Source organism: Spodoptera frugiperda, chromosome 5 (genome assembly GCF_023101765.2).
Source record: "Spodoptera frugiperda isolate SF20-4 chromosome 5, AGI-APGP_CSIRO_Sfru_2.0, whole genome shotgun sequence".
NCBI lineage: Eukaryota > Metazoa > Arthropoda > Insecta > Lepidoptera > Noctuidae > Spodoptera > Spodoptera frugiperda.
Window position 1 is genome coordinate 2,068,943 of NC_064216.1, and position 25,847 is coordinate 2,094,789.

Sequence of the window (25,847 nt, forward strand, 5' to 3'; positions counted from 1 at the left end):
AAGAATTATATATATAAAGATTTATCCTTACCTTTATGTAATCGAAACGAGAGCGCGTTGGGCGGTCTGATTGGTTGGCTCGTCTGAGTTGATCGAATAAACCAACCAATCAGAGCCCCGAACACGCTCTCATTTCGATTACTTTAAACGTAAAGCAAATTCATACTAAGGGTATTTGTCCGGAAATTAAGTAATACAACAAAAACAAATGATATAGTTTGGTGCAGTCATGTCTATACTGATCTGATCATTCAGTATCCCATTTATCATGTTTTAATACACATACATAATATAATATAATATTTTATGTCTCCAGGACTGAAGCCGGTGTCCATCGTCAGTTACAACCACCTCGGCAACAATGACGGCAAGAACCTCTCCGCGCCCAAACAGTTCCGTTCCAAGGAGGTTTGCAACAATTTTATATTTTCTCGTCGTTTGTAGTATCTAAATATTATTTTAACTACATATAACTTTCGTGAGACATACTAAATTAATTGCTGTGTTATCGGCTTACTCACGTAACTGTTTGACGAGGAACTCTGTCTAAATATTACCTAAAAAAAAAATCGCGGTTTACTCACGCAATTTTATGGAGAAAAGCTCTACTAGTTTCGAGTCACTTCATCATGAGCAGCGTGTGCAGACGTGAGTAAACCGTGATTGCTAGTTAATTTAGTATGTCTCACTATAGTCCGCATTATAAAAATATATCTAAATATTATTAACAATACTTATTATTTTCTGAAATATTTTTTTTAATTTCCCACAGATAACAAAGAGCAACGTGGTAGACGACATGGTGGAGTCAAACCAGGTGTTGTACAAACCGGGCGAGAAACCAGACCACGTCGTCGTCATCAAATATGTACCCTATGTCGGTGAGTTAACGTCGCATTTCATTTGTAGATTGGATCTTATATCATTATGTGAACTTCCCTGACTAATATTAAAATAAGATTTTATTTATTTGAATTAAGCAAGTCGCTCGTATACTTTTGTTACGTCAAAATAGAGTAATCTGTCTGTCTGTCTGTCTGTCTGTCTATCTATTAATGAAGCTAAGTGGACATCGTCACACTCGGATTTTTCCCGCATTTTATTATTATTATTTTTTTTTTTAATGTTAAATGGGCCGACGTTTGGCCGCTAACTCGCCTGATGGTAAAAATGATGATGCATTTACAAAAATACACATGACACTAGACTGTGGATCACAGAAACAGTTACTCAGCGCGGGAATCGAACCCGCTACACATTGCGCTACACATCCGTTTACCCAGCCACCGCACTAACCGTGCAGTCAACGACTTGCATCCAGCGGCTACATGCGACTATAAGCCTTTCACTGCCAACAAAAAACTGTTAAAGGCTATTCCTCCACTAGTGTCGGACAACATTGTCCGACATGGCGTCTAATGTGTTAATCAATGTATTTTGCGTACATAAGATAAATATACGACTACAAAAATCCCTTTCCCATTGCAGGCGACTCGAAGCGCGCCATGGACGAGTATACGTCAGAGATCCTGCTGCACGGGACCAACACCATCGTGGTGCACAACACGTGCGAGGACTCGCTGCTGGCCGTCCCGCTCATACTCGACCTCGTGCTGCTCGCTGATCTGTTCTCAAGGTTCGCGTTCCGAGAGACTGATAACTGTGAGTGCCTTGTTAATACATGTACTGTATTGGGTTTATGAATGCTTTATAAAATAACTAAGGGAAGTCCATTAATGACGTGCGGCTCAATAAGGAGGGTTTGACAAAATATCACATACAATCACAAGGGTTTAATAAAATGTCACGTGTATTTAAGTTTTTCGTTAAGAGCGGGATTAAAAAATATAAAAATTGTAAAAATATATCTAAAAACACCTCGCGCAAATGCACGGCCCCCAAGATAAATTGGGAGGTTACCTAAAGCTCAAACAGTGAGGCTCCATGAGCAGAGTAATTTGCTTACCAATGGTAAACCTGAATCCAAAAATCCCGATTAGTTATTAGCTATAAGTTGGGAATACGGGCATTATGTACAATTGTATATGCCGTCATTTTAAAATACATAAAAAGCTTACATGTGTTTAAACCCGTTGAAAAATAAATTTCAGTGTTGGAAAGAACCTGGTAGAATTCAATGAAAGTAATTAATTAATAATCTTAATATTGTCCCAGCATACGTCCGGCTGCACGCAGTACTGTCCCCGCTGGCGTACTTGCTGAAGGCGCCGCTCGTGGCCAGCGGCGCGCCCGTCGTCAACGCGCTGTTCAAGCAACGGGCCAACATCGACAACCTACTGAGAGCTGCACTCGCTCTACCACCTAATAATAATCTCGGACTGGAGCACAAGGTAATATATTTTTTTATATCGGCACTCCCTTTATACCCAACGGAATTTAAATAGGCGCATAAGGTAAATAAAAAGTAATATTTACATGAGCATCGTTGGTAATACGAGCATTCAGTATACTCAAATAGTTTTGAGCCAGAGATAATGTTTACTTCTCAGCTTCTCAGCTCTTCAGCAGCTTTTTTCATTTAAAAATGTAAGAAAAGTCTAGTATTATCGTGTATTATTATAACAACTGGACTATATTTATTGACATAATATTTATATTGACATGAAATAAAAAAATCTAAATGATAAATTTAATATTAGGCTAAAAATTTATTTAAGAATTTGGCTAAATAATCCTCACTGAACCAATGAAAGATCTTACGTATTAACATCTAATTCATTATACGCAGGTACCATTCCTAATGAAGGAACTCCACAGCGGCGCCCTCTTCAACTCCCCACCAAACAAGAAGCAGAAGCTAACACACGAGAATGGTGATCAATGAATCACCACTTACGACCCACTAGCCAGTAATCACCATTAACCCCCTCACTAATCACCGTTCACCACACTTGCACGGCACAAAACTATTCATGAGCAGTATTATTTACATCGAATCTTACTGCCATTGGTCATTTAATTATAGAGAATATTAGTAGATATTGTCCTAATATGTGTTGTATCATATATGTACTTAGGTATGTACTCTATGTTAGTTTTGCGATACTTTAAAGGCATTAAAACACCGCTTGTCATGGTGCGCCCAACTTTATTCCAACTGTAGCCTTAGTAAGAATTTGCTTTATGACTAACGAAATCGAAACGAGAGCGTTTTCGGCGATTCTGATTGGCCGGTTCGAATGAATCTACCAATCAGTGCGCCAAACGCATTCTCATTTCGATCTCGTTAAACGTGCAAGAAAGTCGTACTAAGCTCTGATAGTAGTATTAAAAAATATGAAGTGAATTATGTACTTAAGGAATCTTTAAGTTTTCAAAGTATTATGTAAATATTATTACGCAATGTGATTGTGTTTTAAACATAATTCAGTATTATTTGTTTTTAAAACAAAAAAAAAAACTATTCTAGACATAAATTAGTCTTTAAAGTATCGATTTCTAAACAAAAATTAGTGAATATTCCTCGAATTCGAAATTTTATTTAAGATAACATTTTAAAAATGTGCTTTCGGTGTTTGTCGTAAAATTTATTTATTAGAGAAATGTTTATTTACTTATTTATGTTATTTTCTGCTCTGGATAGTAATTATTTAGTTATGCATGTACTTAGCACTTGCACGTTCAGTTTAGTTTCAAGTATTTTGGTTAAGTTCTGTGATAATGTGTGATCAACGATTGTCGTTATATCGGTAAGATGCTTAACTAGGAAAATTTTATTTTAATACGATAATGATGTACAACATCTAAGGTCCGGTTTTCCAAAAGTGTAAATGAATATTTGCACGTCTTTTACATGAAAACAAATTCATGTGGATACTAAATTAACTTTAGTTTCTTCTTGTTGTATTTTTTTTTTGTAAAATTACTGTTTGGGATCGGATCGTGTACCAAATATTTAGTGATTATTCCCGTGTCTAAATTAACTCGAATTTATCCAAAGTATTATTTGATATCAGTCAGTATTGCAAACATAATTATTATGTCTATAGTAAGAAATTATATGTCGAAAGCGTTTCGTCCCACCCCTTCCTAAACGGATACCAAAAAACGTGTCAAAGTTATATATTGTAAATATATGATGCAGGCTACACACTTTCCGTTTTATCCGCGCAATTTTGACTGAACTAACAATTTGGATTGGATCATAACCATCTTTAATGATAAGGATTACATGAGATATTTATTATTATTAGAGATATCTTAAGAGATTTTGGATCGAGATTGATCAGTTATTGAAATCGACAGTAAATAGTAAGGAGTGTCGGCTGTATGGACCTACGATTTGACTGTACAGCTACAGTTCAACCTGCGCAGTTAAATCGCAAGGTGTGTAGCGTGCATAATTATTCATCTAACGATGACATTCCATTTCAATGTAGAATCTCGCATTTCAGTATTACATTATTTAAATAGTTTTCATTAATTTAATGTACGACAGTATTTTAATGTTTTATTAGAATTTCATGTAATCTCAGTTATGTAACTAACTGCCGTACTCAGAGTCATTTAATGGTTACTTAACTCAGTCCTTAGTAATTGTTTTCGAAACGAAATCGTTACTAAGGTATAGTTTAAGTAATCATTAAATGTCTCTGAGTATGGCAGTAATTTTTTTGAGCATTTATTTAGTTATTTGGTTACAGAATTTAAGCACATTTGGTTTATGATTTACGTTATACATTTTCTAAGGCAGTGTAATGTATCATTAGATGTCCCTGTATTAAGATAATTGTCAATATTTTGCTTCCAAACTTTGATGTTATTTCACGGTGGAAAGTTAATTTTGATTTATTGTAACCAGTGTGCTATATGTTGAAATAAAGTGATTTTTTTAATGGAAGTATTGGTTTTATTTATTTAGTTTTCTTCTTAGTTATAGTGTAATATGTCATAGTTAGGTTTGTATTTTCCTAATTCTGATAAAAATCTTGCAATATATCAGAAACTATTAAAAAAAATAATACTTCTCAGACTAGACAGATGTTCCCCTGGTTATCTAGAAATCTTGTAATACGATATTTGACAATGCCCTCGTCCTAACTTGTAGCGTCCCTTGACTGTACACCCCCCAAATATATATTTCCTGATTAAGAATTAGGGTGGAAATGACTTTGTGTGAAGTGGGACAATTATTGAATATTCGTGTCGTGTCTAGACTAAACTTGTAGGAATGAGGTTTTTATAGATAGAGAACTTAGGGCCAGGCTGGGGCTAATCTAGCCAAGATTCTATCTCGGGAATCCATAAAATGCATTTGGTTATCATGCTTCCAATTACCTAAATAATGAGGTGGTCAAGTCAGTTATTTATCCATAGTTATTAAGTACAGAAAATGAAACAAAAACCAAATCAGATTAATCTTCTTTATTTTCAGTTAAGCATAGAATAGTTACAGTATCCCAATTTCTCCAGTCTAATTTGACAGTATGTCTCACTCACGCACCACGAATTCTCAAAGAAATATTAAGTAACGTACATATTATACCGCCGGTGGCATTCACATGCTCGCCCGAAACTAAACGATAATTTCCACATAATCTTAGTAAAAATCTATGATCCATTCCTTACCGTTAACGGGGAATTTACAATACATGCGACTAACTAAAAATACTTAAAAACTAAGATACATAGGTTTGTTCTAGTTTGAAATGTAACTGTTTAACAATTCCTCTTAAAACTAATATAATTGTTAAAATGTCACTTGTCATGCAGTTAGTAATATTTGATACAATACATGTTACAATTTTTGGTAATAAAACATTCGTATTCAACTTAACGTGCCGTAATGTTGTAGTAATTGGAGACAAAACATGAGAACGTATTGCAAGGATCGACATCTACTCACCGATACATGGAATGTTAACTAATTACATCTAAAGCGTTAATAGTACCACAATACTGTCGCTTACGAATCATTAAATACTTAAACATATAAATTATACAAAGAAACCTAGGTATAGGCAGACGCGGGGTCGTGTCGCCGGCCACAACAGTTTGTACCGACGCCGACAACAGACAGACAGACAGTGCGCGGAGCTACAGCGGCCCGGCCGTGTCAATACACTATATAATATAATATCGGTGCAAAATGTCTAATAGATAGGTACTACGCACTATTTAGAATAGTTTGTGGACACTTGAGCTCCCGCGGGCTGCGACGCGCACCGCCACACGATCCATACGATTATAATCATTTTATATAATAAGTCTTTTCTTCTACATTAACAATAATTTGTTATAATATAACCGATGTCATTTACGAATATTTATTTCATGTTAATTTGTTTATAATGTACACGATTTTAAATTTGTTTCAGTGCTCAATATTATATATTTTTTTATTATAAAATTCGTTGGCTACCTAATCGAGTGGTGATTAGCTATGAAGGACAACAGACTACATTAGGGAATGGAATATAGGATACAGAGAGTGGCGCGGGCAGCGACCGGGGTACGCTTGAAGACCACTAGTACATAAGAACAAGAGTGCGGTCACTGGCTGTGCCTCTCAGTGTATTACAATAGGGGCGGGATAGAGCGCGGCAGCGGCCCAGCCTATGTACACGCTGAATACAAACAAATCACGAATCAAACCAAACAATACAACACAAAGCTATACAATCCGCACTCCCAATTATGACAAAACAAATGTACAGTATATGTAAAATGTTGAGATACCGCGCACAATCCCGCGTAGTAGGTACTATAGCTACAAATCTAGCTTAGTCTAGGTAACTAGGGAATACACTAACGTCTGATAAGGGCTATAAACAAGTACCTGAGACCGATCGGTCGTCAATTTTTCAACTACTTTTAATTCCTTACGTGCCTTTCATTGAGCGATTCACCAGACTCGCATAATTACAATATTTTATAATTAGATTAGACTATTATAATATAGTTTATTGCTGAAAAACAATGATTTAGAAACACGATCGTGGACAAGGCCAGCCAAAACTCGTGTGGAAGAGGCACGATGGCGGCTCGAGTCACAATCGCGTTACCTTTCTCAAAGAAAGGTGAAGATAGAACTTTCAAAAATATTAAGTCTTATAATATTTTCTCGTATAGTAAGTAAGTATATTATATATAGATGAATAAATTTGTTTAATTTATGTACAGAAGCGTAACCCGTTCTAGCACAGGGAAGATAAGTGATCTAATTTTTTTATTAATAGGAAATCGTGTGAATCTGCTCCCTACCTAAGTACCGAAGCGTAATGTTCGACCGACGCACGTAACATTATGAGCACCAACATTGGCTACTTACACATGCACTCTTAGCCCACAATTTAATAAAATATTCAAGTTTAACTGTAGACAAAATTCGATTTTGATGATGGTAACACAATATCAATTCCTTCAAGTAATTAATAAATTCAGATCTGTGTTTATACATTTGTTCTGGACTATAGGAATGTTAACAATACTTAAACATACAATATAACAATAAAATAAGTACATTTTCGCATATACAATAAATAAATATTTAAGTTTCAAACGAATTAACATTACATCTGTAAATTTTACATATACTACATAAAAATAATACTTTTCAAATACCTTAAAATCGTGTTTCGTTAAGTTTTGACAAATTACCATTACTTTAGAACGGATTTTAAAAACATTAAAATTATTGTTAATACAAATTACAAGATTTTTAAATAACGATAACAATTATTTATAAAATTTCTGTTGTATTTTAGTTAACATGTATGTTAATGTTACAATGTTTAGAAGAAATAGTGCTTTAAGCAAAATATGATGATTTATTTCTAGCGAAGAGAGAAGCCATTGATATCTAACATTGTGCTTACATTGGCACGTTGTGTGCGTTATAAAATATCCAAATTTCATTAATACAATTTACTTCTAATTTTACACTAATTTAGTAATGCCTTGAGAAGAGTACTTTATATAATTTTGAATGTTTTCCTACGACTTCTAACGAGCTGTCGTCGTGTCGAAGTTTTAGAATCATTCTGTATATTATACATACATATTTACAAATTTTAATATTTTATTATTACGAATATTAATCGTCAAAACTTCTTATATTTTTATCGAGTTATTACATAATAATATGCTAATATAATCTGCACGACCAATCATTCTGGCTACCCCTTTATAGGGTAACGGGATAGCGTGATATTTTCACGACCTTTTCAATTTATATACCGCCACGAGACATTTTTGACAAGGAGTCAAATATTTCGCCAATATTTTTAATAATTTGCCAATCTTTTTATGTAATACAACTTCAATTTAAATTGTAATAAACTTTCACATCAAATATAATAAACAAATAACATAGACAACTTTAGTCCAGACATATTCCTACTCCTATAAAACACTTCGAAAGCATTACAATAGAAATAGCAACATGTCCAACCAAAATAAACATATTTATAGTTCTATCTCAAAAGGCTAATACTCAAATATAGAGGGCCCATCTCAAAAGGCCGATAGTCAAACAATAAGGCATAAAAGTAATGAAAAGTTTCACTATGAATCAATGGCTTCACTTCACTCACTTGTGGATCAGTATCGTTTGTCGTGTTTGTCGGGTTTGTCGCGGCGGTCGGGCCTGTGTCAGTTGAGCGGCAGACAGAACATGTGTTGCAGTAGTGTCGGCTTGCGCGGCGGGAGCTCGCTGCATACACTGTCGTAGTCGGACGACGACGACTCTGCACCGTACCCATACGTCTGGGGGAATTAAACATTGTTTTAATTCGTGAGTGAGTAAGTAGCGAGTGGTTGAAATGAGTAACGATGGACGACGAGTATGAAGCGGAGTATGAAACGAGTAAGGGGTGAGTAGACGATCAAGTGGAGAATGTGTGAGTGGGAAGTGTATGAGTGGCGAGTGTATTTATGAGTGAGTGAGTGACAGAATGAATGAATGAATGACTGAGTAAGTGCGTAAGTAAGTGAGTGAGTGAGTAGTTAGGTGAGTTTGGATGGGTGAATTTGTGAGTGATTGAGTTAGTGAGTGAATGGATGGGGATGGATGAGTGGATGAGTAAGTGAGTGAGTGGGTAAGTAAGTAAGTAAGTAAGTAAGTGAGTGAATGAATGAATCACTGAGTGAGTGAGTGAGTGAGTGACCGTGTGAATGATTGAGTGTGTGGTGAGTGAGTGAGTGAGTGAGTGTGAGTAACTGAGACGTTAACGTTACCTGCGCGGGATCGTGGTATGGGTGCAGCAGACAGGCGTGGTGTCACACGCAGTCCTCCAGGGACATGAGGAGCGGGTTCACGTACTCGAAGCCCTCGAACTCAGACTGGTCGATGTCCGCGATCACCGTACTGGAAACACGAAAGTAATTGTTATAAGTTTGCTGCAAAGTCGCTTATGATTATGAGTCCCAGGCGTAATTTGAAACTGGTCGAGGTACCTCGTCAAATAGTAATGAGAGAAAATCAAAATACACAACTAAAGTATTGCGTAAAGCTTTCTTATATTAGTTTTTATATTTAAGACTTGGTTAAACTGTAAGAATTAACACCGTTATATGAAACAAACCTACTCAACATGTGTATACTTAAGTAATATGAGTGACTATAAGAGTGACTAACTCATTATCAGGCGTGAGATGCACGGGCTCGTCAGTGAACTCGGGCGGGAAGTTGGCGAGGTCGCGCTCGCCCTCCAGCCGCGGCTTGAACGGAGGCACTACCTGCTTCTGCTCCAACTGAAATTATAAATAAATAAGATATATTAAAGTTGCCTGTCTAATGAACGAACATAATAATTATTTACCCAGATTCTGTAGGACAACTTTGATTAAATTTTCCTTTGGTCTAGGTTACCGTTCAATACAGAGTTTAGATCACACCTTATTCCACACGGTTCATTAAAGAAACCCGAATACAATGAAATAAAAAAACAAAACCTAAACAGCTGACTGCAATTTAAACTAGCGGTGCCATTGTAATTGTAATCTATATTGCCATTGTGCCATTGATGAGAATAGGCTGAAGATGATGGTGATGGTGCCATTGTAGTCATCATCGCATACCACCAAACGAGGTAGGGGTCAAATCGATCCATTTCCAATATACATAAAAAATATACTTAAAAATTATACATACCATCTCCCACTCGATGCTCTTGAAGAAGGGATGTGAGACGATGTCGAGGAACCCGTTCTCCCCGCAGCCGAGCCTCTCGACCGGGTTCTTGTTGAGGAAGCCTTTCAGCACCGACGCCGCCTTCACCGACAGCGAGCGAGGGATACGGATCGTCTTCTCTAGGATCACCTGGAAATTGTGGTAATGATGATTAGTAAGTGTAAGCATTGACTGCCTAGCGGGTTACCGGGGCTCCGGCTATGAACGGGGTGGTTTTTAGTCATTAAGAGTCTGACACTTCGTCTCCGCCTCGTCCAAGGTGGGAGAAGTCATTGAATGATTATCCCCTTTCAAAAAAAGCATTCCTATTTATGTTCTTTCACATTTTGTTTCGGGATTGTCATGTATATATGTTTTTTTATATTTACGAGTACAGTTTTGTTAGGAAAGTGCGTTTTTTCCAACTATTAGTAACAGCATGAAAATTAGCTCACTACTTAATACTCATTTGGTGAAAAGGTAATTTACTTATCTGATTTGATATAGGTAAATTATTAACACATTGCACAATTGAATATTCGCCGATTCATCAGTGAAATGGTCTTAAATTCCTAACTGTACAGACTTTATACTAAATAAACATCACTAAATACACTAAATTAAACACACCATATACTTTACTTACCAATACACTAAAACACACATACCTGGAACAAATAATCCTCAGTGTTTTGATCAGGGTTGTCGGCGGCCTGTGCGATGTCGAAGGGCGAGCGTCCGGCCAGCATCTCGTAGGTGAGCACGCCGAGCGCCCACCAGTCCACGGAGAAGCCGTACTCCTCGCCGCGCAGGATCTCCGGCGCGATGTAGTTCGGCGTGCCGCAGAATGTCGACGTCGTGTCGCCGGGACGTACGCCTTCCTGTGGACGGGGAATACAGGGTTTGTTGTAGTACTTTCGTATGTAGTAATTAATAGTAAATCATTGCAGTATAAATAATATAAAGTTAATTACACTGTAAGACGCCGTGTCAATCTAACGACTATCAGTTAGATACGGTTATTCTAAAAAAATAAATAAACCTTATCGTTTTGATAAATGATAGTAGATATTATACTGAAATAAGTAAACCTTTGAGTATCTTTATCTTTTCCCGCCCTTCGGCTGTTGGAAGCTGCTCGAGTATATATACATTTTTAAACTAAATATAAGCTTCTAAATAAATTGAAACTTCATTTGAAACACATTTGTGTTTCAAATGAAGTCTCAATCAAGTAAACATAATAACTATAGTTGGGCCAATACAAACGTACGAACTGCTACGTCAAAATAATGTGACTATCCCGTATAACTGGCATAGGTGTGAGCGAGATCTGGGGCCTTAGTCTGCTATTACAATTGTGTCACAATGGTCGATTATTGATCAGTGCAAGAGGGATGGAGCTATACAACCTACGTAGCTCCGCCCCTCTTGCACTGCTCAATGATCGACCATTCTGACACAATTGTAATAGCAGACTAAGGCCCCTGATAAATTCATTTATGACAGTTCGCATGTTTGTAATGGCCGAACTATACAGAAGATTCCCATGATCTTCTCATCTTTCCATCCTCAATAGCAATCTCATTTTTCGTTCTGAATAACTTTCTCAAACAAATTTCCTTACTCTTTGCAGAATAACAATTATAACTGTAAGTAAATAGTATAACTGGCATAGTTATGAGCGAGAGATCTGATAAAAACGATTTATGACAGTTCGCATGTTTGTAATGGCCGAACTATACAGAAGATTCCCATGATCTTCTCATCTTTTCATCCTCAATAGCAAGCTCATCTTTAATTCTGAATAATAATACAAATTCCGTTACTTTTCGCAGAATAACAATTATAACTGTAAGTATGGATCTCTACAATCTCAATAGCAAGCTTGTCTTTCAGTCTGAATAACTTTCGTCATACAAATTTCCTTACTCTTCACAGTATAACATAGTTCTATACCTTGCACATTCCATAATCAGTGAGCTTGATATGTCCCTCGTGGTCGAGCAGCACGTTGTCGAGCTTGAGGTCGCGGTAGATGACGCCGCGCTCGTGCAGGAAGTGCAGCGCCAGCGATATCTCCGCCGCGTAGAACCGCGCGTGCTCCTCGGGCAGCCTCCGTTGGCGCTGCATGTGGAACCTGGAACAGGGAGATTATGGTTTTTTTTTTTTTAAAGATAAAGATAAATTTATTTGTATAAACATGTGTAGGTAACATTATACATATAAATGCAAATGCAGATAGTACAGTTAATATTGTAGTTTCAACATTTAGCACTTTATATACGCAACAACGTCAAGTCTTTATCCCCGAAGGCGTAGGCAGAGGTGCTCATTACGACACGTAATACCGCTATACAATTTACACCCACTTTTCACCATTTGTGTTTTAAGTCCCGTGTAATATGGGGTGATTTAAAGTAATTTAAATATGCAACCTCGCCAGACCATGGCAAGAAAATAGTTGATTGGTTGGTTAACTTGGAGCAGCCAATCAGAGGGCTAAACGCGGTTATGTCAACGTAAACGTTAACTTATACTAGGCTCATAGAAAAATTGCTTTTTATATGAGAGTTAACTCACACTAGGCCCTCAGAAAAATGAGCTTTTTATATGAGAGTTTGCCATAATCTCCACGCAAGGTAGGCAGGTTAGAGAACGCAGGTAAAACGATTCATCAAAGAGTGTTGTTGCCTATGTACAATGTGTAGTCTTGAAGTTAGGTCTAAGATTAGATTTAGATTTAGACTTCAGCCATGATCGTCCCACTGCAGGGCAAAGGCCTTCCTACCCTCCTTCCACTCCTCTCTGCTTTTTTCTAGGTCTAAGATACCCACGAGAAAAGTATGGGAAGGTGACAAATGACTATATTGTTGTATGGCAAACTTGGTTTTTGAAGTCTACTACACAGCTTAACAGACGAAATTATTCGCATACACTACACAGACGAAATTTCGTCTGTTAAGCACAGACGAAATTATTCTCTAAAGCACACCAAAAATAAAGCACAAAATCCAAAATCAAAACTCACATAAGATCCCCGCCTCTAACGAACTCGATGACGAAGAACAGCCGGCTGGGGGTTTGGAAGCAGGAGTGCAGCCCCACCAGGAAGGGGTGGTTGGAGGCGGTCTCGAACACATGCTTCTCCGTCTGCACCCAGTCGATGTCCTCGTCGTCCGTCACCAGAGCCTTCTTGATCACCTTCATCGCGTACACGCGTTTTGTGCGCTTCAGTTCTACCATCAACACCTGGAATGTCATTGGGAGTTTGATGAATGGGGTTTTATGTTTTATTTTTTTGAGGAAATACAACATATCTTTAATGATATTAATATGACGTTTTATTATTGCTAAACTGAAAATATCTGTAAAACTGACAATATAAATCCGTATCTTTACTCGTAGGAGGATAGGAGGACCATAAAATATACTTATTAATTTACTTCGTGACATCTAAAACATCCAAAATGAAATCAGAATTGCTATGGCCCTTCATAATGGGATGGAGTTAACGCTATTTGTTCGATCTACAACAATTAAGTCAAGGGACATGTAGCGTATTAAGATTAAGAATATATCAGTTGGCGAAATACATAGGCAGGTACATATTTTTCAAGAAACTATATATAGAGTTATAAAATCAAAGTTTACCTTAGCATAAGATCCTCGTCCAATGACCCTGATGAGCTCGAAGTCATCGAGAGAGTACTGCCTCTGTGAGCCGGGCTCCAGCTCGTCCGCGCGGGGCGGCGCAGGCGCAGGCGCCGGCGGCGTCTCCGGCAGCGGGGGTTCGACTTCCGCGCGAGACCTACACATCACCACACACTTTGAAAACAACGCTCTGACTTTATCACCACACTTATCCTTAAATATCCGAATCACAGTAAAAATATCTTTCAGTTTTAAACACAATAATTTAAAAAACCGCAGCATTTTATACGTCCATATATTTTTTTTTGTTGTTTATTACTGTATTGTGGTAACGGTATCGATAGAGTGGGCACCTAAAATGCTGTCAACACGCTGTTACATATTTACAAATGAATTCATTGGTCGCTGACTCACGTGTCTATCGCCGGAAGGTTAAGGTTATGAAGAGTACTGATAACGGGAGCCCAAAACATATTTTTTTGTACAAAGTTGAAGTAAAAGTATTGTAATATTTATTATGTGGAGATTTTTTGCTGATTACATTACTTACTTACGTACAATTTTAATTGCAATTATCACAAAATATAGCATAACTTCACCCTTATTAAGCCCTGAAGAGTGGGCTGGGGTAAACTCTTGATACAATATAGGTAACATCCACGTTTTTACCCATTTTTTTATATGAAAAAGAGGCAAAATACCTTGCACAGTAATAATATTGTTAAAATTTTATATTGCACTCAATAACTCATTCCCACAATGAGAACAGCTAGTCTATCCTGTAACAGTCAATTTGAACTTCGAAGTAAATTCGATCGCATTCCCGCCCATCATTAGTTGAGATTATTCTCACGACCAATGACATGGCAGATCGCGATCGAGTTCACTTCGATCTTTCGCATTAAAAGTTACAGATTAGCCCAGTAGATGGCGTTTAAAAATAGAATCCACAGATTATTAAGTAAATTTATCTTTTTAGATTAAACTGGGAATTATCAGGAAATCCTTTTAACAATAATGACCTATATGCAGATTTAGTGATTATGTGTCATAATATTTAGCGGATTAGGTTGATATTTGCTTATTATATCATGTTGATATGTGCTAATACGGCGCCCGGCGCTATCTTGCATCTGGCATCGGATTGTTGCAATGAGTCAAGAATGGTAAGATTTTAAAGAAGGTTATAACTCGTAGTAGTTATAACTATAACGGAATATTTTGGAATATTGCAATAGCAGTGAATTTTATTGAACTTCTAAAGAAATAGCACTGAAACTAGTTATATTGCCCACCCACTTTTGATATTTTATGAACTCCTAGTACTTCATAAAAACAATAAAGCTATTTATGGATAATGCCCAACTAGTATTAAACAAGAGTCCTAGGAGAGAGCTTAAAGAAGTATGACAGCTAAATAAGTTGGTTGGCTGAAAATGCTTGCAAGCCTTCGAATTATCAGAAAGGCTTGTAACCGCCATACTCAGAGTGATTCAATGACTACTTAACCCAGTCCTTAGCAATTGTTTTCGGAACAAAATCGTTACCCAGAAATAATTTAAGTAATAATTAAATGTCTCCGAGTACATCAGTATATAAGCCTCAGAAATTATCAGTTCAACATTTCTTACCTAACAGAAGACGCTCGTCCCAGCGTGCTTTCTCCGTTGGCATCGTCCTTGACCTCGATGGGGTCCACATGTTCGTTGGAGCACGGCTTCTGCACGAGCTTGTGGCACTTCTTGTGCACCAGCAGCTTGCACTGGATGCACTTGAACCCTTGCCGGCCCAGGCCCCAGATACGGTCCTGGCAGAAGGCACAGAAGGCGCGCTGGAAGAAGAAACACAGTCATGTTATTACGATGTAGGTATGTGTTAGTCTTTGAAGTGAAGTATGTTGGGCGTTGACCTGATTTGGGTACAACTTATACAATAGGTACTATTAGAAAATGCTTAGAAAGTATTTAACATATTAAGAAGTGTTTGGTAAGATACTGTAAGCTAAACTAACACATATTTTTACAGATAATTAATCTGCCAGTTAGGTTAGGTTCCTAATGGGCTTGCCTAAAGTCTTTGAAAAATAGACTATAAAGTAACAAATATTTTTACAACAAGTTATCTGTCGGTTAGACCTTAATAACCTTGCTTAAGTCGTCCAAAAATAGATTAGTATTATAAAGTCATATTTCTCAACTACAAAGGGACGTGAGGCTCAATCTCACGTTTCCATCAATAAGTTAGATACAAAATATACGCGAATAAACTCACTCTGTTAAATCGCTTCGCCTGAAAGATGTGTCCATTGACGCGGTATAGCTTCCGCCACCGTCGAGCGCCTCTTCTGTATATGCTTCCTGGAATATACATACATATATCATGAGAAACCCACTTAAACTAAATAGTAATAGGGTTGATATTTGATAGACATTATTCACTAACGATCGATCTCCTAACCTATCTGAAAGTCTGGAAAATAGTTGGCTATTATGTAATTACCTCTACCTTTAAGATGACCTGTAAATTCTACACAAATATATCATGAGAAACCCACTTAATCTAAATAGTAATAGGGTTGATATTTGATAGACATTGTTTACTAACGATCGGTCTCGTAACCTATCTGAAAGTCTGGCAAGAAAGCTGGCTAATTTATGTAATTAAGTAAATGTAAATTCTGTTGACTTTAGGTCAAATATGAGCAGCTGTACTAAGAGGACTCGGTGCCCCTTACAGGTATTGAGGGTGGCCGCCGCGCCGAGTTGGTTTAAGTAAGGTAAAAATCCCACACTTCCTAGTCTTTTATCCCCCAAATAGCTAGGCGCCTTTCTTGATTTTAGGTGTTAAGATGTAGGTTTTAAGATTTCCGCCCGTCATAAAAAAAGCCTAATATTTGGTAGTACTAGTAGTCGATTGTAGAAATTAGGTACACACAATATGTACAGGTTTTAACAAAGACAAATTACTCAGTATAAGCACCAAAATATCCTAAAAACGTTAACTAAATTGATAGGTCATCGATGTGCCTATAAACTACTACAATACCCAGGGCGAATACTTTTTTCACCAAATAGCTTCTATAAAAACTCAACGTAAAGTACAAAAGGGGAAAATTGATAGTGTAGTATGTATTTAGTGACTTTCCGTATAAAACGGTTAAAATCCATGTCACTTAAGGAAAACATTAATCTTTGAGCACGCGATCCTATTGCAATTTAGGGTGTGGCCTCGAAACCAGCTTTTCCTACGAGCATTTACAATACAGCTGACGCCATGTTGTCGGTATAATGAGGTTTAGATATAAACGGTTTGTTTTCTTATTCTATTTGCAAATTAAGTTAATCCTCATGCAACATGGAATAATTTCAGCAAATACAAATCTACAACTAAATGTAAATATCGTTTGTTTTAAAGAAAATAAAATTTAAAAGACTATTTCCGAAAGACTGAGGCAACCACAATAAAATACTCTAGTAAATATTAATTATATACATTGTTTGTTTATTGTTGATAAATAATAAATACTTCTCAGTAATGTTTACAGCTATTTACAAACGATTAAGCGGATGGCAGCAGGTCATTGAACCGCACTATCATTTACAATCAATCCGTTAATCCCACTCACTTAACTTACAAACCACTAATATCACTTCAATTCACTCACATAGAAAACACAGCATCACTTTTCATTCAATAAAAACAACATTGTTATTTAAAAACCCACATAAAATAAATATTTAAGCACGCCGTCCGCAGATTTCGTGGCCACACATTAATAGGGTAGATGACCCAATTATCGGTCTTTATGCAAATATTTTCCAATGTACCTTTTAACAGGTGCTTAGCGATTTCAACGGAGCAGGACATTTATTTCGAGCGTGGGCTCATAATCGCAGGTTAAGCACTATTCAGACTCGCAGCTGGCACGATACTGGCTTATCGTTCTTAATCTTATCAAGTTTAACGAAATTATTGAATCACACCTCAAATAAGTCGATTTCATTGAATTCTTTAACAAATAACTGCAATTCCTATATTTTGGTTCTTTTAAGTTGATTATCGTGTTAACGTAGATGTTATCGTTTGTGTTTTTATTTTTTATATTATTTTCCGCAAACTTTCGGCTTTGTATGTAAGAAGAGTGACTATTGTAGTAAAATTTGTATGATAAGGTTACGTTTTAAGAAATTTGTTACTAATTGGAGTGGAATGCGATAATCTTTGTATATTATATTATATTAGATTACTTTAATTCCTAAATACGGATCAACGCAGTATTAGTTTTAGAATTCCAAGATTAGGTTTATGAACATACGTATTTTAATTTGAACTGTGTAGTATTAGTAACTTGTCAAAGATTACTTCAGTAAGTAGTGTATTTCAGCTGAAAGTTACGTCCACCCCAAGTAGAGATCACGATAAAACTGACCAAAGCCCATTATTGTAATAGAAAATGGAATTCTACGCTCCAATTTTACTCAAACAAATTAAACAAAAAGTGCAAAATAAGCTATGAAACTACAACCATCATACAAAATCCCTATTTAAAAAGAATTGGCTTACATTTGCAAGTATATGTAATAATATTATCACGTCCATTGGTATGTAAATGTGGCAGAGACTGGACAATGTTCGCGTTCCACAGCGAGATTTCAGCAAACACACGACTGCTCGTATTTACCCGACATTCGCGCTCCAGACCAAATTGCATTTGCTATTAAAACTAGAGGACTCAAGATTTATTATATGTTATTTGAATTTGTCTAATATTTTATATGTTTAGTATTATGTTTATAGTGTTATAGTTTATTATTAGAAAAATATATTATTATTGTTTATACGATAGGGTTAATGTTATTTACACCCGAAGTGGTCATGACAGCCGGAGCTGCGGACTACCTAGCGGGTTACCGGAACGGTTTTTAGTTAGTAACAGTCTTACACACCCTCTCGCCACACGCAACCCAGGAAAAGTTTTGTATGATTTGTCCCCCTTCGAAATTAGTAATGACAGGATAATATACAATTCTTACAACCTCAGCTCTTCCCGCGGGTGTAATAAGAATCGATTAACAGGAAAAATTTTCGATAGCATCAAAACTCTTGATGTATCCTAATTTTATCTAATAATAGTATTATGTTACTTGTACTAAAAATGTTTTAACGTTCAACATAAGTCTATTCGCATAAACATGTACGCTTGTCATTGGAACATACAACAGGAACTCGGAAATCAATGTTGGAAGATCAAACACGGCAGTTACCTACATCAAAGGACGATTATACACTGAGGGTAAACACGTCGCTTACTTCGTAGCGCTGTGTACAGAAAATTACACAGAAGCAGAATTACACACAACTACCGTTGATACACTGGGCAGGTGGACATTTACTGGGCACGTTAGGGCGAGGACACAATACTGGGTTGCGGTGCTGCGAAAAAGAACTCGCATAGTAAAATGATGACGGAAGAATTTTTTTTTATCGCGTAGGATATCGTGGAAATGAAATAATTATATAACATTAGGTAGTCTATTAATGAGTCAAATGACATACAACACCAGTCGAAACCGAATAGGAAAAATCAATGTCTGGGATTGTCATTCAACCAATTAAGTAATTTTTTTGTGAAGATCGATACCCCTTACTATTACCCCTTCTATTTATACTTTACAAGATTGAATTAGATTTTAAGCAATTTGTTTAGCACGTAGAACGATCCATTTATTTCTTAAATACAAAACAGCAAAAAAATACCACAACCTATTATGCGATGCCGCAGATTTCTGCGGTATGTCACCGGAACACCGTGTTGTAGCCTCGCCTTTACCTCTGATGTACGCTGACGTACTTTTAATCAACATTTGAGATTTTAGCAAATATGGCCAACTGTTGAGTTTACCCTCTCCGGAGGTGCTTTGATTATGTGCACGGTTCTAAAATGAGTCTAGTTTGTGTCTGCTTTAGGACTTTTTGAGGGATTTCAAATAGGAACGCTTTATGTACTTTAATTGTTGAGGTTTTGGTGCTCGGTGCAGTTTAAATGGTTATTTGTAGTGGGGTATTTTTCTGATACCGTTTCAAATATATTTCAATAACTAGTAATATGGTCTATTACTAATACTATCGTATTGTGTATGTATATTTTATAATCATGGCACCTATTTTCAATTTAAATAATTTACATTTAATTTTTCTAGCCATTACATTAAAGAGTTTCGAGATAGTTAACATACATCTGATACACATCACGATTTTATACTATTAAATGAAATGATAAAAAAAATATCACAATAATGTTCTGTTCTACCATTAAAATAACATTTTATAAATTCCTAAACCGGCAAAGAGCTGAAACGTAAGTACAAAATATGACGATGGTAGGTAGCATGGTAGGAAACATGTTTGAATACCAGCCCGTACTTCGTCGGCATCCGTAATGTGCATCATTTCAGCGTATTCACATGGTAATGCCGGTGGCTGACAAATATCGCTCCACTATTTTGTTGCTAGTTTTATTTTAGTTTGTGTTGAATATTTCATATGTTTAAGTTGGTGGTACTAAATGTTGTTAGTTGGTAGGAAAATTATGAATGCACTAGTTATTTAAACTGCCGATAAGCTTAATTTTCAAGAGATTTTGTAATTTCAGCATCAAACAACGGGTTTATTACTATCATTGAATTAAGATTCTGTTCTGTACCCTTAGTACGAGTTTGCTTTATGTTTAAAGTAATCGAAATGAGAGCGCGTTAGGCACTCTGATTGGTTGGTTAGCAAACTCGTAGTAAGGGTACTGATTGGTTGGTGTATCCGAGCCGTTTCGATTACTTTAAACGTAAAGCAGACTCATACTAAGCATTGATTTGATATCGACACTACTATAATACTAAAGTAACATTCTAATAGAGATAAAATTAGAGATAAATTACAATATAAATAATTCAACAATAGATGTTTACGAGTACTAAAATACATACTCCATTATGTAACACAACACACAAGTAAATTAAGACCGATATGTTCCCTAGACAGGTTTTAAACTAAGACCTAAGAACAAACAATTAGGACACGTTACAAATCTTCGTGAGAACCGAGACACGTGGAAACAAAACAAAAATAGACGAGAACAGGTCGCAAGTAATGAGCTTAGTGGAGGAAGGGTAGTGGGGAGAGTGGGGTGCGTTGTGACATGACTAATTTTTATTATACGGTCCAACTGGTAGATTATTTTAAAACATTAGACACGTATTTTTAATTTTTTTACAGAAACAAATACTTTCGAAGATATATTGATTTGAAATATCGCGTGACGTCGGACAAACACTGACAGTTCAATTTTATTTAATATCCTCAATGTTAAATGTACAATTGTACAATCTGTTACATTAAAATTCAATGCATGCAATTAAGATTCGATGTATAATTTTTAAAGATGACACTACGAAATAGCTCGCTCTCACACTTTCAAGTATTTGGTAATTTACTAATACACTTATAAATACCCATTAAAACCCGGGAGGATTATAATGCCATCAAATAAATACAAAAAAAATATATATAAGTATATATCAAAAGACACTCGATTACACAATTTATTCGTGCAAAAAACCAAGATTTTCATTAAGTTTTCCCATTGCTTTTTGTAACCTAACCCATGTCACAAAGATCCCCTGTCTCCCCTAGTATAGAGGTACTTACTGTCTTCGCCCGCGCATGGCATGCCCGGCGCGGCCGGCACATTCGGGAAAACTGTAACAAACAAACAACACTGCCGTTAGACATCACTATATATGTATATACACACTAATATAGACGTACTCACACCATGTAATTACACGAACTGTGTGCAAAAATAGAAGCAAAGGAGAATGAAAGAGGTTGTTTAGTTAGATTTTTAAAGGTTCTGTATACTCTGTTTAACGAAAAAATTGTTAGAGAATTTATTTCCAAATGCTTTCTTAACACTTCGGGTGTTGGAACGCGGATCCACACGAGTCCACAATGTGTTTTCTATTGTTGTTTTATATACCGGCGTTATAATAGTAATACATAAGTTAAATATGAAAACATAGCTTTTTTTAAATACTTTATCATTAATTTGTCCTGAAACATCACTCATGTCTTTTAATTATACATCACACTTTTTCATTTATTATTACTTTCAGTTTCAGTTTGCTACAAAAATATCCCAAAAACACATTTCGTAGACAACATCACACGGGACTCCAAACAGAAACAAAGCATCTTTTTCTTTTATTTGCCAAACGAAATTGCATTGCCTTACGGAGAAATAAGCTATGGTGAACGTCGGCGCTCGTTGTCGGCGGGCGACAGCGACACTGCGACATCGCGACATTGCGACAACGGTGCGACATTGTGATTTTCCGCAGCCACAATTGCGCCTAACTACATTATTTGCTGAATTCCCTGGAGGACTGACGTACACTATTTGTTTGATGTCGCTTGTTTATTGAATTAAAGTGGCAGTCTCGGAGATGACTTGCTATGGGACTTCAGATACTTAATTATTATTTGGAAATTCCTTTGAATAAGTCTTGATTTAAGTAAGGGAGTAAAAGTGAAGGGCAACTTGTTTTGCATTGACTTTAACATAGCAAAGAAATCTAGTAAAATCTGTGTGTATTTTTATAAATGGTAGAATTTTTCTTGACATTTAGCCCATGGTAAAATTCTTACCAGTCAATTTTAATAACTGTAGATTTGCTTACTTTATATACAATTTTGTCATAAGCTCCATACAAAATGTGTCATGTGTGTAAGTAAACAACCATCAACAATTTTTATATTATGCATCATATTATTCAATTATACAACCAATCTCATCAGACAATAAACAAAAATAGTTAGCAGAAATAAGCAATAATCTAACCATCCAACGTTCGTAAGTTAATTTAGCCACACATAAATAACTTAGGTCATTTCCTAAGCTAGGCAATGGTCTGGGGGAAGATGGACATCCAGATTTATTACAACATAAAGTGACTTGTTGTTTAGCTGTTACATTTTATCGTACACACGAGAGTGTCCATATAAGGCAGTTGTCCCACCGGCAACGATGAACGAGTAACGAGTAGAGCTAGAACTAGAAACGAGTGAAAACGAGTGAAAACAAAAACAAACAAGTGAAGCGAGCACTCGCCGGCAGTGTGAACAGTCAGCGATCAACTATTTGTATATGCATCTCTTTTGTTTACACGGAAAGTATATCTATTGTACGTTTCTTAGCGAGCGAGAAAATAGCCGATAGTTAGTCGTTCACTCGCCGTTGGTGGGACAACTGCCTTATGCTGGCTGCCATTACGTAGAATATTAACGCGGTTAGATATTGCGAATAGTCTTTCTCGTACTACTCATATTGTGGGGTAAATGTGTAACGTGTGATGTAATGCTGAGATTATTATGACGTAATCGTCTATTATTTTATTACTGACGGCTAAAGTGGACATATTTTTATTGAGTCAATATGGTAGATGACTAATTTATAATTTGCTGTCCGTCTTGTAGATTATTTTAAAACATTATACACGTATTTTTGTCTTTTTGTTAGGGAAACAAATATATTGATTTCAAATATGACGTCACTTTTAGGTATGTTTTACACGTACAATGTACCGTACGTATTTGCTTCCACTCCTAAACTTTGATTCGTTTTATCTAAGTATTATTATCTTATATGAAAAAATAAAAATATACGTGTCTAATATTATTTCATGACCTAACTGAGAGACTTTTAATATTCATACCCCGTCATCATCCCTGTGACGATTAAAATTATATTTGTTCACTGGTTCTCTCTCAAATTTTCTGAGCAATATAAAAATCCTCTGAAGCGGCAAACATGTCACATTGAGCGTTTTTTAATCAGAGTTTTACTCATTCATGCAATATGTAATTATAAAGGAGGCACGTGTAATATTACATCCTTTAAAAATAACTTCAAACGGATCCCGTTCACTAAGGAGCACCTTTAAAGGCGTGTGTAACCTCTTAGAAGACCCTTAGGAAGCACCTTACATATTTAACCGACTTCAAAAAAAGTCAGGAGTATATTTATTACTCCTTTGTTCGACAGACTTGGTCCCAAAAATTTTTCATTCGCTTCCAATGTTACATGTACCTCTCAACTGGCATTATCGATGAAATTTCCTTTGGTGTCGGATGAAAGAGACGCCACCGGACGACACAACAATGGAACCCTTTGTTTTCTTCTAAATAAGTGCGAGAAAAAGCCTTCGGGACCAAACAAGTTCGGTTTTATTCAAACTCGATATGGAACTTGGAAAATGGCAGTGTTGGAATATTCCAGAACCCACGACACAGGAGAAAATTCTAGTGATGAGCAATGTCCTAAATAAAGAAAAAAAGGATTCGGTACCTAATATTGGTGGAATTCTGGATTCAAATTGTGGCGCGAAAGCCATAGAGGCATAGAGCTATAGAGCGGCGTTCGCTTGTTTTGTATTTGGAACGGTCGTCAAAACTCGTTCATAAAGGACTTTACTTGGAACGCGGGACAAATTGGACACGTGCGATTTTCGATTGGACTGTTTTTTTATTTTTTATTTTTTAGTCTGTGGAGGGTTTTCTGATTCACGCATCTATTTGAACTGTTCGTTACATAGGGCTTAAATTGTGTTTTGTAATTTTGAAAATTTAAAGAAAACTTGTTCTTATTGCCCTGAATCTCAGTTCAGAAATATAAAATAGTAAGATTGTGTTTCAAAGATACTTAACAAATACTAATTACATTGCATAGGTTCCATGAGTTAAAACAACACTGCAAAATATTTTTAGAATAAAATATTAGAATATCTAGTTTTATATCAGAAATATGTTGTTTGACGTGGTATCCGGATATGACGCGTGTGTCCGGTGCGGACGTGTCCCTGGGAGCAAAGTTAGTGACTGTGGCGTGGCAACACCGGACACTGCGTCACTTGCATGTCCGGTCATTGGTATACTTGGGTAGGAGGAGAGACATGTGTCTGTTTGTTGTTAAAAGCTAGTATTTTTTTTTACTTTTTTTAAACGTTGCCCCCTCCAGTACCGTGGGTGCATTTACAAACATCTACATAATTTTACGTACACATGGCACCCAAACCCGAAACGATAATTAGTGGATCACGTAGAGTTGCTCCAAAGAGTAACACAAATTGGCGTTTGCAACTTCTGGACCACAAGTCTAGAAAACATCCACGATGGAAATATAACAGTTTCATATTTTTAGTGTAGTGTAAACCAAGCTCTTCCTTTAATCTACTAAAATTATTAATTCCACCAGTATCAGTATCAAAACTTCATTAAAATTGATTTAGTTTTTGAATTTCTCAAAACTTCACAAATCCAGCCACAAAATTCCTACTATCTCTTCACTTTAGTAAAAACAAGATGACTTTGATACTTCGACGCGTGTTTCTTGAACATGAGTAAAATTAGATCAGTCGCGATAAGCGCTGATAACAGGCGATAAGGTATCGGCGTCTAGTATTGACATTGTGCCGTATCGATGATTCAATGATTGCAGTTGTGTGGGTTCACAATCAGTAGTAATGTACAGATAGGCCTTAATATAATAAACGGTGACATTTTTTTTTTGCTAGAATGTTATTGATAATTGAAATATTGGTGAATGCCGTGAAAAGGCCAATTTTATGATTGTGGTTATATTAAAAAAGGGCTGTTGATGAAGAGAAAAAGGTATGTAAGATTCGTAGCAATTGACATTCCATTATCTCTACCAACCCCCATGGGAGACAGGCGTGAGGTTACGCATGTCAAACATGCTAATTACAAAACAAAAGAAACTTTCCTTGACAGTATTTCACGTTACGAGTGGGAAAACATTCGCAGACTCGCATTCATCCATTACTCACGAAAACTTAGCACAAGTAACACTAGTTTATTATGAAACTTTATATCTCGGTACAGTACCGCTTAACTTCCCAAACACTGCAAGTTTCACTAACTCAGTGTGGGAAACATTGTAAAATTTATCTCTTCTTGTGTACGAGAAAAACAAAGAAGAAGATGGATTTGA

At 36.3% G+C, this 25,847-nt stretch overlaps 2 protein-coding genes across 8 annotated transcripts in view; one reads left to right on the forward strand and one right to left on the reverse strand.

The window, feature by feature from the left end:
• Positions 1-4,861, forward strand: part of LOC118271915 (inositol-3-phosphate synthase) — a 28,237-nt gene extending 23,376 nt beyond the window's left edge. Inside the window, exons 8-12 of the mRNA XM_050693876.1 lie at positions 317-408; positions 773-881; positions 1,489-1,662; positions 2,176-2,351; positions 2,750-4,861. Coding sequence (XP_050549833.1) covers positions 317-408; positions 773-881; positions 1,489-1,662; positions 2,176-2,351; positions 2,750-2,845 — 647 coding nt within the window. The 3' untranslated portion in view covers positions 2,846-4,861. The remainder of the gene's footprint in view (positions 1-316; positions 409-772; positions 882-1,488; positions 1,663-2,175; positions 2,352-2,749) is intronic.
• A 509-nt stretch (positions 4,862-5,370) lies between these two features.
• The window catches only part of LOC118271914 (atypical protein kinase C), a 203,834-nt gene continuing 183,357 nt past the window's right edge, over positions 5,371-25,847 (reverse strand). For 6 of the 7 annotated variants that reach the window (XM_050693870.1, XM_050693869.1, XM_035588178.2 and 3 more), the window contains 11 exons: positions 21,488-21,538; positions 16,058-16,143; positions 15,418-15,617; positions 13,787-13,943; positions 13,164-13,384; positions 12,092-12,272; positions 10,801-11,013; positions 10,115-10,282; positions 9,599-9,714; positions 9,199-9,328; positions 5,371-8,727 (listed from right to left, as the gene is read on the reverse strand). In XM_050693870.1, the coding sequence (XP_050549827.1) occupies positions 9,241-9,328; positions 9,599-9,714; positions 10,115-10,282; positions 10,801-11,013; positions 12,092-12,272; positions 13,164-13,384; positions 13,787-13,943; positions 15,418-15,617; positions 16,058-16,143; positions 21,488-21,538 (1,481 nt within the window). In that variant the 3' untranslated portion in view covers positions 5,371-8,727; positions 9,199-9,240. Of the gene's footprint in view, positions 8,728-9,198; positions 9,329-9,598; positions 9,715-10,114; positions 10,283-10,800; positions 11,014-12,091; positions 12,273-13,163; positions 13,385-13,786; positions 13,944-15,417; positions 15,618-16,057; positions 16,144-17,613; positions 17,753-21,487; positions 21,539-25,847 lie in introns of those variants that run through there. The other variant, XM_050693875.1, reaches the window with a different exon arrangement.